The 17127-nt window shown below is 42.2% G+C and overlaps 1 protein-coding gene across 1 annotated transcript; it reads right to left on the bottom strand.

Moving 5' to 3' along the window:
• Positions 1-126: 126 nt before the first annotated feature.
• LOC139659409 (insulin-like growth factor 1 receptor) lies at positions 127-16251 on the bottom strand (the record flags this gene model as incomplete). Its single annotated transcript, XM_071537672.1, has 5 exons — positions 16050-16251; positions 6214-6771; positions 4168-4221; positions 2120-2218; positions 127-356 (listed from the first exon to the last, which is right to left on the bottom strand). Coding segments are annotated over exons 1-5 (1035 nt in total), but the record flags the coding sequence as incomplete, so codon positions are not given.
• Positions 16252-17127: the final 876 nt, after the last annotated feature.

The raw sequence follows: 17127 nt of genomic DNA on the forward strand, positions 1-17127 counted from the left end.
AAGATCGACTCCATACGGGAGCCTTCTGCCGTAATGAGTAGTGCTGTGCTGTGCTGACTAGCTCCTGACACCAGGCTAGGGTGTGCAGCAAGGCATCGACATGGCAGTAACCAAGCACAGGCCCACTTTCTCCTTTCCCAGGGAGCTGTGGTGATCCAATGAATAGGCAGCAAAGTTGAGTGTGGCAGCGGAGGAGAAGATGATGGATCGGATTATGCCATCTTTAGTGTGGGGGTTGTGGGAGGGCATGTGTGAATGAGTCTGATCAACACGAGGGCCATCTCTTTGGCACAAACGCTGGCACACTGCCTGAGCTTTGTACAAAATGGAGCAGGGCACAGCAAAGCAGTTCAGCCCTGGTGGAAGAGAGAGATGTACGGGCATTGAGTCACCATGCAGACTGTGCCCCAAGGAAAGCACCAGGCTCTCAAGACTGGAATCGGAGCCCTCTCTGCTTCCTGTCCCTCACCACAGCCCTTTGATAAGCCTCCGAAAAGCCATTAAATATTGAAAAGCTTCCCTGTATGTGCTGGAAAAGGTCCGGGATTATGTTTGTTAAACAAAAACTACTTACAAACGATCATATAACATAGCCCACCTTGGCTCCACAACGCCCTCAGACAAACACTCACACAAAAATGCACCACACCTACATCAATATCATCACCACCATCATCAGTCTAGTTCCTACTTATTCCCACAAACAGTCTCTGTATGTCCTAGCACATATCGTCTGCGCATACAGCCTGGACTGTGTATTTTCCCCTCTTTATCCCCTCGGGAACTGGAATGACTAAGCCAGCAGGAATTTCTACCTTATATACTCACTTAAAGGGCCAGACTCATTCCATCCAACTCAACATATATGGCTTATACCTAAAGTATCAATAAATCTAGCTCCTGGCCAGCACACCAGGAGCATAATTCCTGCACAATGCGATCTCTCTATAACTAATCTTGTCAGTGAGAAGTACTAGCTCTATGGTACCTCTAGAAATCAATTCACAAAAAGCCCCTGCAGGATGAGGAGGATTTGCATTCCATCTCTTCCACAATTAATTCATATTTCCTTGTCAACAATACTTTGGTGAACCAAATTAGCCTAGTGAGCCAGAAAAACATCCCATGGTGAAAATGGAGATAAGGAAAAAATATTTTCTACCATGTGGTTGGCATGTAAGCGTAGTATAATTTGAACATAATTTACCCAAACTAATAATTGGCTCTATCAAATATGAAAGTTTTTCCCCTGCACTTTCAAAGTTTTTAAACTGTTATTTTCTACATAGCTGGTACATATGGGTGACACTATCAGTCTTCATTCTTGCACATTCATAAGGATAGAAAGAAAGATAAACATAGAAATTGTAATGGTTACAGTAACGAGTCTGAACCTGCTTGACCCTACGATTGTGTCCTCTAAAACTGCTTTTCCCTGCTGTACATTGGGCTCAGGTCAGAGCGCTCAGAGCAGTGATATCAAGTGGGCCTCTGGCATGCAGGGAGTAAACATATTATCAAATGCAAAAGTCTCCCAGGCTGGTGGAGTGCTCTGCCAACTGCCAAGGCTCCTAAATGCTTTACCTCTGCCGGGTTTCTGCTGGGTTCAGTACAAGGACACACAGAGCTCAGGCTCTATATGGCATAACAGGGAGGGCAGGTCGCCTTCCCTCAATTTTCCCCTTACAACACTACAGCTCACCCAGACTCTAATGTGCAAGTTAATGCCACAGCTTTTTCAACTGTAACACTGAAATGAACCCAATAACACCTCTGTTAGATTTCCCTTGTTCCAAACGCAAAGGCAACTACAGCATATGAGGTATTGTCACGCATGACTGTAATAATTAACATTGATTCATTTAAAATTCAAAAGGAGGCTTGACTTCTGCCATTTTGTCAATGAATATCTATATACAGTATTTGGGACATGATGTTCCTCAAATCACGCAAGCATAAAAGGGCAACGGCTGAGAAACTGGACTTACCGTAACCAGAGTGCCTGTGAGGCTGAGCACACTGTAAGTTAATATTGTAACACATAAAGGAGAAATGTGAGCTATGCGAGGACAGGCAAGTGTGAGAGTGTGTGCCTCTCTGTGGAGCTGTGAAGACTAACCTGCCCTGAGACCGGGCAGCGTGCTTCCCTGCCTGTCTGCCTGATCATGAGAGGTGTGTGTGGCGTTGGCTCTGATCCGGGGGTAGAAGGCGAGCCTGTCTGGAACACAGAGACCTGAGGGGCCTATTCGAAGCAGGCCAGACAGCGCATTTAGTCACGGGACCCACAAACTCAAAGCAAACAGCACGCAATGTCACAGGAACCCGGGGCCAGCCAAACAAGCCGGCTGGCCACCACCGTAGTGATGAGAGAATGCCTCCAACAAGTAAACAGTCAAGAGATATCTGACAGCCGGAGCTGTTAACAGCCCCTGATAAGACCAGCAGAAGAGAGTGGGGTGAAAAAGAGAGGAGGAAACACCAGAAGAACAGCTGACACGCACAATAAGAGAAGAAATCCAGGCTGAAGCTGAAGGAAAGGGGAGAACGAAGTAAAGGGTAGACAGCGGGTGCAAAAAGAGGGAAGCAGTGACAGGGAAGGAAGGGAGGAATTACGAGGAAGGATGGGAGTGAAGACAGAGGAGGGATGAAAACAAGGGGAGGGGAGGGGAGGAGAGAGGAGGGGTGTGTTTTTCATACCCTTCAGGCCTGTGTGTTAGCGAGAGCTCGCCGTTGAGCTCGTATACTTGACATTTCTCTGACATTTCCCCTCAGCGCCCCTCCTCCCCACATGGCTCCTCAGTTAGGGCCTCTCCACGCATCACTGCCTCCCACTAAAAAGCACCCAGAACCTCTACTCCAATCTCCACTTCCCTACACAGCCACTCCCACCCACTTCCATCCAGCCACAAGTACAGCTTCAACCTGGCTTTGTTGCCATTGTATCAACATCCACCTCTGAGCGGACCGACTATCTAACACTATCTAATCTAACCCAAACTAAACTCACCATAGCTGGGGTAGCGCTGTCTGAAACTGTATCCAGTGAGCGAACAAACATATGGAAGGAGGAGTTTTGTTGTGTTCCATGAGGCCTAGAAGGCCCTGAGGCTAGAGTAGTATACTAGGCAGACAGCACTCCCTCCCCATGTACTGTAATTAAAGAGGAGACTGGTCTGTATTGACTAGAAAACCACTGCATGCCCTTGAAGGAACATCTGTACCGGAGAAAAACAAGGCAATTATGCAGAGGGGTGGAGGGGAAAGGGAGGAATCTTAAGAGGGAAGGAGAGAGGTATAGACACATCTAGCCTTCAAAGAGAGAAAGAGACAGAGAGAGAGAGCAGGGGAAATCTCATCTCTGCATCAAGCCCTGAATATTAACAGACATCATAGAGCAGTTCTGTTGCTACTATCACCAAGCCTTGCTCTTGTCCTATTATTACTTCAGTTACTCCTCCTTTCTTTCCACTGTGTAGCTCCCTGAAGCCTTTATCTGCAGCCTTGAGACCTCAAGGCCCTCTGGATGAATGCATTTACCCTGACCTCTGTTTGAGCCTCAGAGAGGAGTGAACTGGTTCAAACAATAGTCTCGCTCTGCCCGATGTTAGAAAACAACCGAGGGTTTCACTGCGAAACACTATATACTGTATCTATTGTTGGAAAAACAGATGTGACTTGAAGGTCATCGCTCAATATTTTACAAATACAGATAATTACACCATCAAAACTGTACCATTTTGTAAGAAGCTCATTAAGCCAGACATTATTTTGTAAGCGTATTATGTATTGTTTTGAATAATGAATTGCTTGTTTTGCATAAAAGTAAAAATGATCCTGAGGATGTCTAAAACATTTTCACAACAAAGATAGATCATCATATAAAACCAAGAAAAATCTTTTCATTCAATTGCCAATTGTATACGGCTCCAGCTATCAATCATCAGCATGCAGGAAGCTCCAGCAGCGCTCCTTGAAAATAAAATCAGTCAGCGAAATAGTGCATCCACAGAAAAACAAAAGCACAACAGTAAACACCATAGCTGTTCAGTGGAAACAGAAGTGGTCACTAAGGAAGGAAGAGAGGTTGATTTCCACTATTTGTTCTGAGGGTCTGGGGGAGGGAGGAGGGCAGTGTTTGAGACTCCCGACTGACCATGGGAGCTGTACACAGGTCTTCAATAGACGACGGCTGGGGGAACATTTTCCCACCATCGTTCCACGCTGATGAGAGGACAGGGGAGTTGACACTAAGCAGGAGCAGCAGCCATGTTTTCTTTGTCAGCTCCTCAGAGTCAAGGTCGACCTCATCTCCTTCACCAGGCAAAAACATGCATCTACATACCTTTGATTCACACCACTGAGATGTGGTAGACACAGTCTCCAGACAGAGAGAGAGAGAGAGAGAGAGAGAAGTTGGCACCCAGTCTCTCTCAAGCACCACAGTGTGTAAAAGTCTAGGCAAAACAAACAAAGGGCAATAGTACACCTGGCCCATGCCGTGGCGCTGATATCTCCCTCTCACCCGCACATTAACTTCATCAGCATCTGCTAACTAGCACAACAAAGCAGCAAAACCAGCAAAACCAGCAAAAGGGCACTGCCTTTCCCATTATATCTTGTCATGAACTGCTGATAAGTCTTCCATAGATTACAACTACAGCTGATTTCTCAACTAATAGTCACTGCTTTCATTTTAGCACATGGCTTGTTATTGAAATTCTCATAAAGATACATCTATGAAATCATTAATTGATTAATTCATTGTCTTTATTAATGTCACTTAATTATTTTTTAAATCTATTAATTACCTAATTACCTGTGCTGAATTGTGACCATAACTCTTTCATCTGTTCAGATAAGATAAGGCATTGTGTGTTCTGTATTATGTGCAGTCAGTGAAGGAATTTGAACCTGATAAAAACACTGATGGTCCTTCTTCATTTGAAAAAATATCTTCTGTGACCCTTCCTTTCTGTGAACTTTGAAAAATTATTAATGACCCTCCCCTAGGCAGCCTATAGACCAAAAGTTAATGGATATATGGCCAAAGGAAGCAATCAGGTGCTCTGTATCTTTAAAACATTTGTATGATACGCTATATAGACAAGATCAATATAAAATATAAACCAAGTAATGTGACTCAAAACCATAAACCCAAACACTGTTGTTTGGATTTTATGTCAGACAGCAACATTACATTTTCACATAAAGCCTGATCAGAGCTCTGTCTGCAATTCTGTCTGTGTCAAACAGGACAGGCTGTGAGACTATATTACATAGGCTTACACAACTGCCCTCTAGTTTAGAACAGGCATGAGCCCAAGACAGCTGACCTGGGTGTCCCAATTTCTAATGCCTTCTCTCACTCTGACTTTTGAGAGAAAAAGAACGGTGAAGATGTATAATGTTGCTACAAGCTGCTACACAAAGCATTAGCGCTGCACCAACGACTGAGAAAAAACTGGACAGACTATGGAGAACTGAATTGATATTGAAATTTCATCATTTAGAAATTACATGACCCTCCTCTGAACCGTTTTAGAAAATGCCTGACCCTGCCCATGGGCTGAAATTAAACAACGATGACCCTCCCCCAGGTTCCTCCATATACCCCCTTTCCATAAATTGCAAACGGTCCCTAAGGCAAATATTTAACTGACATGGTCCAGACAGGTAGACTAGCTCATTTCTTGGCAGAGCAACTTTAACCTCAACTGAGTATGCTTTTCTAATACCTGGTGCTCTATATTGCAGCCATCCCTCACTCCACAAATAGCCTGATCTAAAGACAAGGTCTCTATAATGAACAGAGAGGAAATGTTTGCACTGGCCCGTGGACAATCCTGCAGGCTGACGGAAATGAAGGAAAAACACAGCATAGATTCATGGGATTTGTTCGGCGAAGAAATGCACATTTTCAGAATGTTTGTGAGGCCGAAACCCACCTACCTAGATCAAAGACACATCGGCATTTACTTGTATCAGACAAGGGATGCAAAATATTGCACACCTACTGATATTTTTAAATTAATTAAGCTACCTTAAATTAATGAAAAATTGAACACAAACAAATATCATTTTCTGCAGTGCATAAACAAATATCTTAACAATGAAATTAATACAGTCCCTGAACACTGCCCTTGCTTTATTCTACCTTGACGAGTCTCCGTTGAGACACAGTATGAAATAAAAAGCACCTGGATCTCAGGTTACCTTTCTGACAATGGTTGGAGGTCCAGCAGCGGTAGTCATAGTTGCCTTTGAACATGGTCCGTTGACACAGAGGGTTGTCCTCCATGATGCCTGGGCAGACGTCCCCGCACTCCTTGTACTGCGTATTTTCATTTTTGTTGTAGTCGGCGTCCATGATGAGGGACCAGTCCACCGAGTCCAGGTAGCAGAGCTCGGGGTTTTTCTCAATCCGGATGGTTCCTCGGGTGATGTTCCTCAGGTTGTACAGGCCGATGTCCTTCAGGCTGGTCATCTCGAAGATCACCAGGGCGTAGTTGTAGAAGAGGTTGCGCCCACGGATGACGCTCAGGTTGGGGAAGAGCGTGCTGAGGCTGTCCAGGCCCGAGACGCGAAACAGCAGCAGGTAGTCAGTGATGACGGTCAGCTTCGGGAAGCTGAGGGAGCGGAAGAGCTCCTGGTTGAGGTTGTTGGTCTTGTCGGAGATGAGGAGGATCTGCAGGTAGCCCTCCACCACCGTGCAGTTCTCCAGCCGCTTGAACTCGCTGATCTCATTACGGATGTCGATACTCGGGCCACAAACTGGAAAACACACAGAGAGAAAGGCCTTAAGTTGCATTCTCCATCTCTCAACATGGAACACATCATCCAAGAAAGCATTAGTGTTGAAAAATATACAAGAGAGTATTACAGAATTACTGTATTAAAAATGTATGTAATGCAGTATTTGGTAGCGTACATAGGCATTTATAGATTAGCATGTAGATTACTTTTGCCTAAAGATTTTAATTATAATAATCTTCTTGAAGCATATAATCCTGTTAGTCAAGATGGTAAGGCTGGCGCTTTGCGAGCAACACGTCATGTACCGTAAAAAAAAAAAAAAAAAAAACACCAGACAGAATACAAATAATAAGCGGCTCCGAAAAATCTGCAGTGCTCGGCCAAGTTTTGTTTCTCACTACATTGTGTACAAAAAGTTATTGTTTGGTTTGAGTGTTTTCCTTCCTTGTTTGAGCGGAGTGATGGCCTGAAGTGACATAGCCGTCTGAGGCAGACATTCTTATTCTAACAAGGGAGACACATTATCGAGCAGGGTCAACCGAGGTGAATGCATTTTTAATATGGAGAGGACTTGAGGAAACTGTCATTGAAGCATGGGTAAATATTTTCAGACAGCTTCTGTCTACATTATCTCAAGTGTGGAATCCTCATTTGTCTGTAACAAAATGTTCTCCGTCACCTCGGATAACCCCCACTTTTGAAAAAGCCATTCGTCTCTGCTCTGCATACAGAAAACAACACTTGAAACCACAGTGCCTGGAGCGTCCTCCGACACCACACACAAACGCACACACACACACACACACACACAGATGCACAACAAAGACACCATTTATTATTGATGACAATCATCTCTGCTTTTAATTGTGCCTGTCAATTACTACAGCTGGGGATTGATGGTAGAGGATATTCTCATTATGTGATTAGGCAATAATGTAACAGCTGAAAAGTTGGAAAGCTCCTCTTCAAAAGGATGTAGAGCCATACATATAAAACCAGTAAAATTCTCTTAAGATGCATCATGTAAAAGATTTATGAAACAATGAATGATTTATGTAATTAAAAAATTGGAATATATTACAACCAACAGGTCGCATAATGTTTTGAAATGGCACCAAGAAGGTTCAACAATCAGCACAGGAAATGCCTTGACATATGAGCTCCTTGGCTAAACCTGTTATGTTCTTACAGAGGCTTAGGACGCCCTTGCAGTGAGCAGCACTGTCACAGGGCCTGTCCACTAAGACAAACAGTCATGTTTTCAACAACAGTCTTTCATCCTTGTCAAAACACTGTCTAACCAAGACTAAGGGATGGAGCAAAGAGCTAAACCGTTTGCAGCCCCATAATAACAACTGTACAACCAAAGCTTTCCTCTTAAATAGATTTGATCATAATGGTGAAATGGTTGTGGAAATCATACCAAAAAATGTAAGTAGCCTCTACTTGGCACATACTCAACCACAGGATGTGTATGTACTCTCAAAATGTTCCTAAGAGTAAATTAGATCCACTTCAGCAGTGACAAAAAAGCCCATGTTTGATGTTCTTTGTTCAAACTGCCAAAAATAGCAGGCACATTGTTTATCAGGATGAATGGGCTATATTTGCTCCTGTCAGGGTGTTTCACTTCTCCAAATTTAGAACGGAAGTGATTACTCCAGTAGAAAATAGTATTTGCTTTCTCCAATCGACACCAATGCCCCTGGGCTCCACTTGTGAGCCATCGAGCTGCATGTCTTCTTTGTTTCATTGAGAATTTTCTTCCAGCTCCTCCAGCAGCCGAAGAGAGGGAGGAGGGGTGGAGCCACTCCAATACAAAGACTAATTTGTTTGTTAGTAAAGAGAAACTCTAGGCCTCACTTCCTGATGAAAGCATTAATAAAATCAGGGGGCGTCTGGCCAGAGAATGGAGGGGGAGCAGGGAGATACTGTGGCGAGAGAGGTTTAAGGTTTCTGCCAAGCGTAGCTATCTGAGGCCGTCCTATTGGTGTAAAACCACAGGTGACAAACACAAACCACTAAATGATCAAATGTATTACTGGGTGTTGAAATTACTGAACGGATATTCCTGCGCTTTGTAGCAAAAAGACAGTTCCCTAGGTTTAATTTTCTGTTTTCAATATATTTTCTATTGAAATTCATTTAATTTTCACTTTAAAATTTATGAAATGAAAGAAAGGCAGAAAGAAAGAAAGAAAAAAGAAAGAAAGGAAGAAAGAACAGAAAGAAAGCAAACCCCTCCTCTTTGTGATTCCCTTGTTCTGTATTTCCGCACTTTATAGCAAAAAGACAGTTCCTTTGTCTAGTTTAAATTTTTTGTTTTCAATATATTTTCTATTGAAATTCATTTAAGTTTCACTTTAAAATTTATGAAATGAAAGAAAGGCAGAAAGAGAGAAAGCAAAAAGAAAGAAAGAAAGAAAGAAAGAACAGAAAGAAAGGAAACCCCTCCTGTTTGTGATTCCCTTGTTCTACTCATTAGGTATTCCCACACTTCATAGTAAAAAGACAGTTCCCATGTCTAGTTTTAATTTTCTGTTTTCAATATATTTTCTATTGAAATTCATTTAAGTTTCACTTTAAATTTTATGAAATGAAAGTAAGGCAGAAAGAAAGCAAAAAGAAAGAAAGCAAGAAAGAAAGAAAGAAAGAAAGAAAGAAAGAAAGAACAGAAAGAAAGAAAGGAAACCCCTCCTGTTTGTGATTCCCTTGTTCTACTCATTAGGCATTCCCACACTTCATAGTAAAAAGACAGTTCCCGTGTCTAGTTTTAATTTTCTGTTTTCAATATATTTTCTATTGAAATTCATTTAAGTTTCACTTTAAATATTATGAAAAGAAAGAAAGCAAGAAAGAAAGAAAGAAAGAAAGAGATAACAGAAAGGAAACCCCTCCTCTTTGTGATTCCCTTGTTCTACTCATTTTCACTTTATAGCAAAAAGACAGTTCCCGTGTCTAGTTTTAATTTTCTGTTTTCAATAGATTTTCTATTGAAATTATTTTTTGTTTAACTTTTTTCACCAATTTATGAAATTGAAAGAAAGAAAGAAAGAAAGAAAGAAAGAAAGAAAGAAAGAAAGAAAGAAAGAAAGAAAGAAAGAAAGAAAGAAAGAAAGAAAGCAAAAAGAAAGAAAGAAAGAAAGAAAGAAAGAAAGAGAGAAAGAAAGAGAAAGAAAGAAAGGAAGGAAACCCCTCCTCTTTGTGATTCCCTTGTTCTACTCATTAGGCATGTTAAGTACCAGGAATTCCAATCATTTCCTTGGAAAAGGATTGAGTCGGCTGCTGCCTCAAGCTAAGCCTCCAGGCTTCTCTGAGTCTTGCCAGTCAATCCATTTGTTATGAGGGCAATAATGCTTAAATAAGGTTTAGATACCAAAACCTTTATTCATTATTACACAAACAGGAACAAGTGGGGAGAAATGGAAGCACTGACAAGAACGGCCCTAAGACTGATGTGTATATTTCAGCGCCTGTGTACGGCTAGTGTCCACAAAGAGGGATAAGCCCTCGTCGATGTGTCTCTCTCTCCCTCCTGTCTCTCTTTGCTCTTCACACTGCTGAGTAAACACACATATCTCCACAGTGTAATGGGATCCATCGGCTCATGTTTATGATTGATAAACCTTGCCCTGGCCCTCCACGGAAATGTCATCACACAAATGCATACACTCACATACGCACGCGCACACACACACACACACACACGCACAGGCACCACCACACATACATACAATCAAAAGTGAGCCTGTGTAAGAGCCAGTGCTCCTATTAAGTCTGAGCAAGTGATGATGCAAGTTTGGGCTAATGATCATTATTTAGCCAAATACCATTTTTATATAACATTTACATTGAAATGCCTTAATCTCAGTTAGACGTTAGACTTTCAGATTATACTACATCCCAAAGCATGTGCATAAAACCTGCACCTTTAGACCAGATGTAGTGCTGTTTATCGGAGGCCACGGAGAGAGCATTCTGGGAAAGGACGTAATTGTATCATTTTCCGGCCATCCAGCTGTAAACCCCAGGAAGGTTATTAGGAAGAGGAAGCTATTCCTGCCTCTGAGCTTTAATGTGATGGAGTGCAGCGCCAAGGCTGAACCTTATCATATTAAAGAACCCACTAGTTCCTGTCCATCAAAACGCATTAGAGCCCTCTGTCCCGTGTGTTTGAAGCATGGTCTAGAAGTATCTGTGATAGCTTTCCTCAAATGTCTATATCTCACATGAAAGAGGCTGCTCAAATGTCACGTCTCACATTTGATGTCATCCTCCCTCTAACAACATGTAAAATCCGGGGCTTTGTATTGAGAAGTGATAGCTATTAATGCGCACTGAAGGTGTCAGAAGATATGTAAATGTGTCACAAATGTCAAAATGTTGGGATTCTTCCAATGGGATCTCAGGTTTTCCACTAGTTCCTGGGCCTTTGTAAAATGATCACGAAACATCTGCTTTCATATAGATAAGAGATGGATATAGATGTATATGATATGAAAAAATGCTACACAGCAAACAGTTTCCGCTATTGCATAATGAAATGCGTAATCATTCAAAAAAGGAAATGATCAAGAAAAGCGTCATGTTTAGAACCGGTATCAAATTTGAAGCATCAAAACCATTTATCGGCATCAAAAAATTTTCCACTGATATCCAGTTGTAGTTACAGCAGTGAGGGAGCTGGTCACTTCCTAGTCGTATCCCTTCACACCTGCCACCTCAACTGGCCCTAATCCCCCACATACTGGAAGTCATCTGACCAGCGATCTGGTGGGCCACTTCCCCTCGGTGGACCTCACTTCAAACACTCTGGCTCAGATATCACACCCCAAACAGTAATCCCCACCATGACAACTCTCACACAAAGTCTCTCTCTCTCTCTCTCTCTCTCTCTCTCTCTCTCTCTCTCTCTCTCTCGCTCTCTCTCTCTCTCTCTCTCTCTCTCTCTCTCTCTCTCTCTCTCTACTTGAATAAGAGGGGGCAGTAACACAGTCACACATATCTGCCAACTCTCTCTCTCTCTCTCTCTCTCTCTCTCTCTCTCTCTCTCTCTCTCTCTCTCTCTCTACTTGAATAAGAGGGGGCAGTAACACAGTCACACATATCTGCCAACTTTTACAGTATTTTACTGTCAAATTTGAAGTGCTTGTGCTCTCAGATCACATTTACACACCACTTGCACCTCAGAGTTTTCTGTTAGTTGAGTGCAGTGACATATTCCCAAACACATGTATTCTCTACATACAACAACTACAAATAACCAAAGATTTAATGACTGGATGAAAAACATGAAATAATGAAATTATTTCTCTGAAGATTCTGGAATTTCTCTAAGATTCTGGAAACACTTTAACTTTAGAGAATATTCTTTATGCTGATGAATCCTCCGTTCAGGACGGATCCACACTCAGTTCGTGATGAACAGCGTTCAGTTGATACAGCGAGTGCCATCCATTAGAAGAGCTAACATTTGCAATCATCTCACAAATTGTACAATACTCCACGGGCTATTAAGCCGGCAGCCCGTGAAGATGTATGTGCGGTTGGCCAGAGACTGCATATGAGCAAATCCAATGACGGGCCACTTGAAATAAAGTGTTTAATTAAGCATTGTAAACCTCAGCTGGCAGCCTGGAGGAGCCGTAGGACAGCGTTTGACTGCACTCTCACAAACTAGCCCAGTGACACACTTTCACATCCTTACACAGGGGCACGCCACTGACTCAGGCTGTCACGCTGAGTCCTGCTGCAGTACGCAGAGAGCTGCACACAACGCTCCCCTCTCTCTCTCTCTCTCTCTCTCACACACACACACGAACACACGGACACACACACACCATAGGGCTACGAACACTGACTACACTTTCTCGCCGGGGGTGAGACAAGGCATTCCAGCATCACCGCTCCATCAGCTGAGGCAGGATTGGGGGATGGGCAGAGCATCATGCAGAGAGAGAGAGAGCGAGAGAGAGAGAGAGAGAGAGAGAGAGAGAGAGAGAGGGAGAGAGAGAGTGAGTAACCATGTAGCCCTATAGTCACGAGATGAGAGTGGGGAGCCTTGGAGTCAGAGAGGCAGCGTACACATCTGAGTCACTCGCCCCGTCACGAGGAGTGCTGTACTGCAACATGCTGTACCCCACGGGGGGGAAGGTGGACGGGGCTGCCTGTCAAAAGCAGCGCTATAGCTTTCTGACTTTCCCCTCATTTACGCTGCCGTCTGCCATTCAAGTTTCCAGGAGCGACATGTCCTCTCATGAATAACTGAGCAGGAATGCCGGTGTGTCCTCACGGAACGGGACAGAGGGTGCCTGTACTCGCACAACCCCTGCACCAATGTTGTCGGTGACATGTCTATTTATAAACGACTCTCTAATAGTAGCGGTGCCAAGTGATGAAGTTAAGTGTGAGGGCGCATCAGCCTGCACTGCCGGGCCGTCAAGAGGCCGCCCGCGTGAACAGCAAAAGCCAATGAAACAGTTCACAAACTCTCTACTCTTCCAATCAACAAAACCATGTCTGTTTCCCTGGCAAGTGTATTTTTGCACGTTCTATTTCGAAAAACACCAAGTCTCTCTCTCTCTCTCTCTTTTAGAGACTTGTTTGCTGCATACTTGGAAGCCATCGCATGGAAAGTTTACTGTGGTGAGAGTTAAAAGGGAGCTTAATTACATTTTATTGGCATGGACAGATTATTAAAACGAACAGAGCAAAAAAGTTTTCAACCCCTAATGGAGCTCTTGTTACTTTCCATCTTTCTTTCTTTCTTTCTTCCTGCATCTGCAAGTGATGATAGGACCTGGAAATTCTGACCTTCCAGCCCAGTGAAGTGAACATCAGCCCCAAGCAATAAATTGGGGAAACCCATCCCTGTCCTGATATTCACCATGGTCTTTGTCTTTGAACTCTTTGTCCTGTAAATCTAGAAGCTCAAGGTTCAAGAGTAGCCACTTTTCTCCCACCCCCCCAAATGCGTTCATGGGTGTCTCCCTCGCTCAGCAGGGTGCAGAGAAACGCACCCCCACATGATTCTGGTCAGACCGCTGGTCAATAGGACTGAATTAAGTTTTTCTTCCATTTGAATGCTAATAGAGGTCAGTCTCATGTCTGCTTCCCATGTCAAATTATCTTTACCATCCCACGTCTCTTCTAAGGATACAGACAGACTCATTAAGGTCATGTGACGGCGGTAACGTAAACACAAACACACAAATAACACCAATATCCCATGAGAAGCAGCCACACATAATCTTTGGGTTCAAGGTGGGTTTACCGACTACCATGCAACTGATGATGACCTGCTAGTGTTTGGCCCAGCATAGCAACACATGAAATGTCCAATGCTGCAATTGATCATGTCTTTATCAGTCCAATTAATGAATGAGGAACAGAGTTTTGAACTAAAAACCTGACTTTTCTTGTTATGTAAATCATATTCCTCTCCATGTTTAAAGTATAAACAAATAATGATGAGCTTATTTATTTTACAAATGTTATAGTCTAATTCATAAACCTATTTTTTAGTTTTACTGAGCTAAATATGTAGTTCATAGGTAAATAGCAAGGCTTTACTAAATCACCTATATAATCCAGTTTGTCTTGGCCTAATGTTTTTTCAGGACAGATTCAGATGCAGTCCTTGTTAGTGTCTTTGGCTCAACATGGTATTTAGTCTGAGAGATTCCACTAAGCAGCTTAAAACATGATCAATGAGCAGTTACAGAAACTAATTCTAATGGCTAAAGATAATGTCAAGTGACCAAAAGAAGAAGCAACTAATAAAGTGACCACTGTTTCTCCTGACCCTCACTGTCTTCCCTCTTGCAGAGTTGTTCTATTTTAGCTTTTGACAAAAAACAAGCATGGTTTGGGCTGCTCTTTTACATCCAGTATATTGGATAAGATTAGGTTATTTTAGATTAGTTTAGATAGAAAACATAAACGAAGCATATATTAATGCATTCTCAATTTAAAATCTTGAAACACAGCACTGAAAAGATCATAGCAACAGCAAGAAAATTGATAGAAGCTTAACACATATTACATGGTTACAGTCACATTAGAGATGTGAAATGTCGTTTAGCTTCAGGAAATTCCATTAATAATAGTTAATACAGTCACACCATTTGACTACTGAAATGTGTAAAAAAGTAGGCAAACACACCTCATGCTGCTCATTAAAAGGAAAGCCCAACAAGGGAAATAAAGTTTTTTGTTTTTTAAAAAGCTGTGAAAAGTAACCTCACCTGCTCCTCAGTGTTTGCTGTGAATTTACATTTTAAAGAATGAGTAGACCTGCCTAGACCTTACTGCTGAAAATACCCTTCATTAGAATAATTTGCCTAGAATTCAAATTTGTAGTATTACTTTTTGTTTCCTGGATTTGTTTTTATTCAAAGTGCCAAATCATATTTCCTTTTCTTTAGTGTGGAATAGCATGGGATCAGGGATGGGGAGTAAACCCATCTAAACTCTGTTTACCCAGGCTGACAGAAATCTGTATTACATAATTTTATAACTAGAACAGATCATAGTGAACAGGGTTAGATGTCAATTAAGTGAAGATAGTGTCTTTTATGGAGGGGTGGGGGTAAACGAATGCCTCTCACAAAACAGTGTGTTTTTTGTTCATATTGGTGATTGTTTGCCTTACGATGATCGATTAGGCTACTATTTACCCACCTCTCTGTTTACCACTTTATCAATACATGGTCTTTAATAAAAGGGGAAGATTTTGTCTCATCTAGGCGATGTTCATGCGCAGCAACGCCACACTACGAAATGCAAAATGGCCACATGGTCGTAGTAACCTTCACCACTGGTCCATGGATTCATCCTCCGGTTTCAGGATGTCTAATGTGAAGATTATGTCGACATGTGCTCGGTATCTCTCTCTATATCTGAACAAACAACCAGGCTTTATCAAATGATATTGGTTATTCAACATAAACTCATAATTCAGCCTTGATTAAATGTGAGTCCACCTAATGACTGATACCGCATGGTCTTCTTTAATATAGCCTGTATAAGTAACAGGCAGACATCGGTGCCCTATTAAGTACAGCAGCCTTATCATATTGAAAAACAGAGTCCTAATACATGGATATTTGACTTTATAAGATTTTTTATGAATAACGTTTGGAATAGCCTGAATGTTAACAAATGTTGCTCCGAGGCAGTACAGGCATGAGAAGAGCAAAATGAAATCTTTGCTTTATGAAAGGTTATTATAGACCACAGAAACGATTTACACACATATATAAACCTTTTACAAAACATTATAAAAAAATACTTACTCTCTCCATATGCGGACCATATGCAGATAGTGGAGACAGACAGCATCAGACCCCAAAACAAGGTCGGGCTACCCCTCTGTGTCTCAGATCTCATATTCCTGTTTCTGGAAATTATTCTCCTCTCAAAAAAACAAAAAAAGAAAAGGAAACAACTTGATGAGGCTCTTAAAAACGAGCCTTATTAAGAAAAAATAGCAAAAAAAAAAAAATGTGTGGTCTATATAGCCTCAAACAGGCTACTCTCTGGTAGCCTAGAAATGCGTGGTTGCTCGTCTATCAGTGCTTGCTCCAAAAAAATATATATATAACTTGTTATTATAGGGAATTCCTTTGAAGAAAACAAAAAACAAAAAATATGCTAAAACAGTTTGTTATTTTTGCCAAGCACACAATACTTTGACGTCGGCTGGCAGGACGCACAAGCCACTGATTTTACTGGATAAATGATGGTAATCCCCATCTTCAGTCTCCATCTCTTGAAAACACCAGTATGCGTACAGTGCGAGCGGGCCTGGTAGTAGTAATAATAATAATAATAATAGACTAGACGTTTATTATTATTATACTACCACAATAATAACCCCAATGTCGCTCGCAATAATTCCCCGTGTGAATGACTGTATATGAGGGAGGGGGGGGTAGGTTGCTGGTAGAAAACACGTCCAGATCCACAGGGGTGGTGGCTGGGAGGATGAAAAATGAATGAAAAACCTTTTTGCCTATGCCATTCAGCCAGCACAGGCACTCGATCCCCAGCAAAAGAATCCCGGCCTGGACAGAAAATCGTTTTCAACCAATTTTCCACCCCCTCGGCTCGGACTTATCTTTGCCGTCAGTCGGATTTGCAGCTGAAAGAAAATACCAGACTTGTGCCACGCAAGAGAATGGGTCTCCAGCTCCAGCTAGACGACCTCGGCTAGGGTGGAGGGAGAACAGCTACTTTATGTCCAAGGAGTTGCCCTTTAGAGTTTTTTTTCATCCTCTGGGAAAAAAATACAGACGAAAAACAAAAACAACAACTCCGGTCGCATGCGGCTCAAGAGGCAGAAATCCTACGGCTTGCCCTCGGTTAAGTCGG

Source organism: Centroberyx affinis, unplaced genomic scaffold (genome assembly GCF_046629955.1).
Source record: "Centroberyx affinis isolate AG114_WGS23_722 - 3 ecotype Tasmania unplaced genomic scaffold, CSIRO-AGI_Caff_v1 ptg003102l_1, whole genome shotgun sequence".
In the NCBI taxonomy this organism is placed as follows: Eukaryota; Metazoa; Chordata; class Actinopteri; order Beryciformes; family Berycidae; genus Centroberyx; species Centroberyx affinis.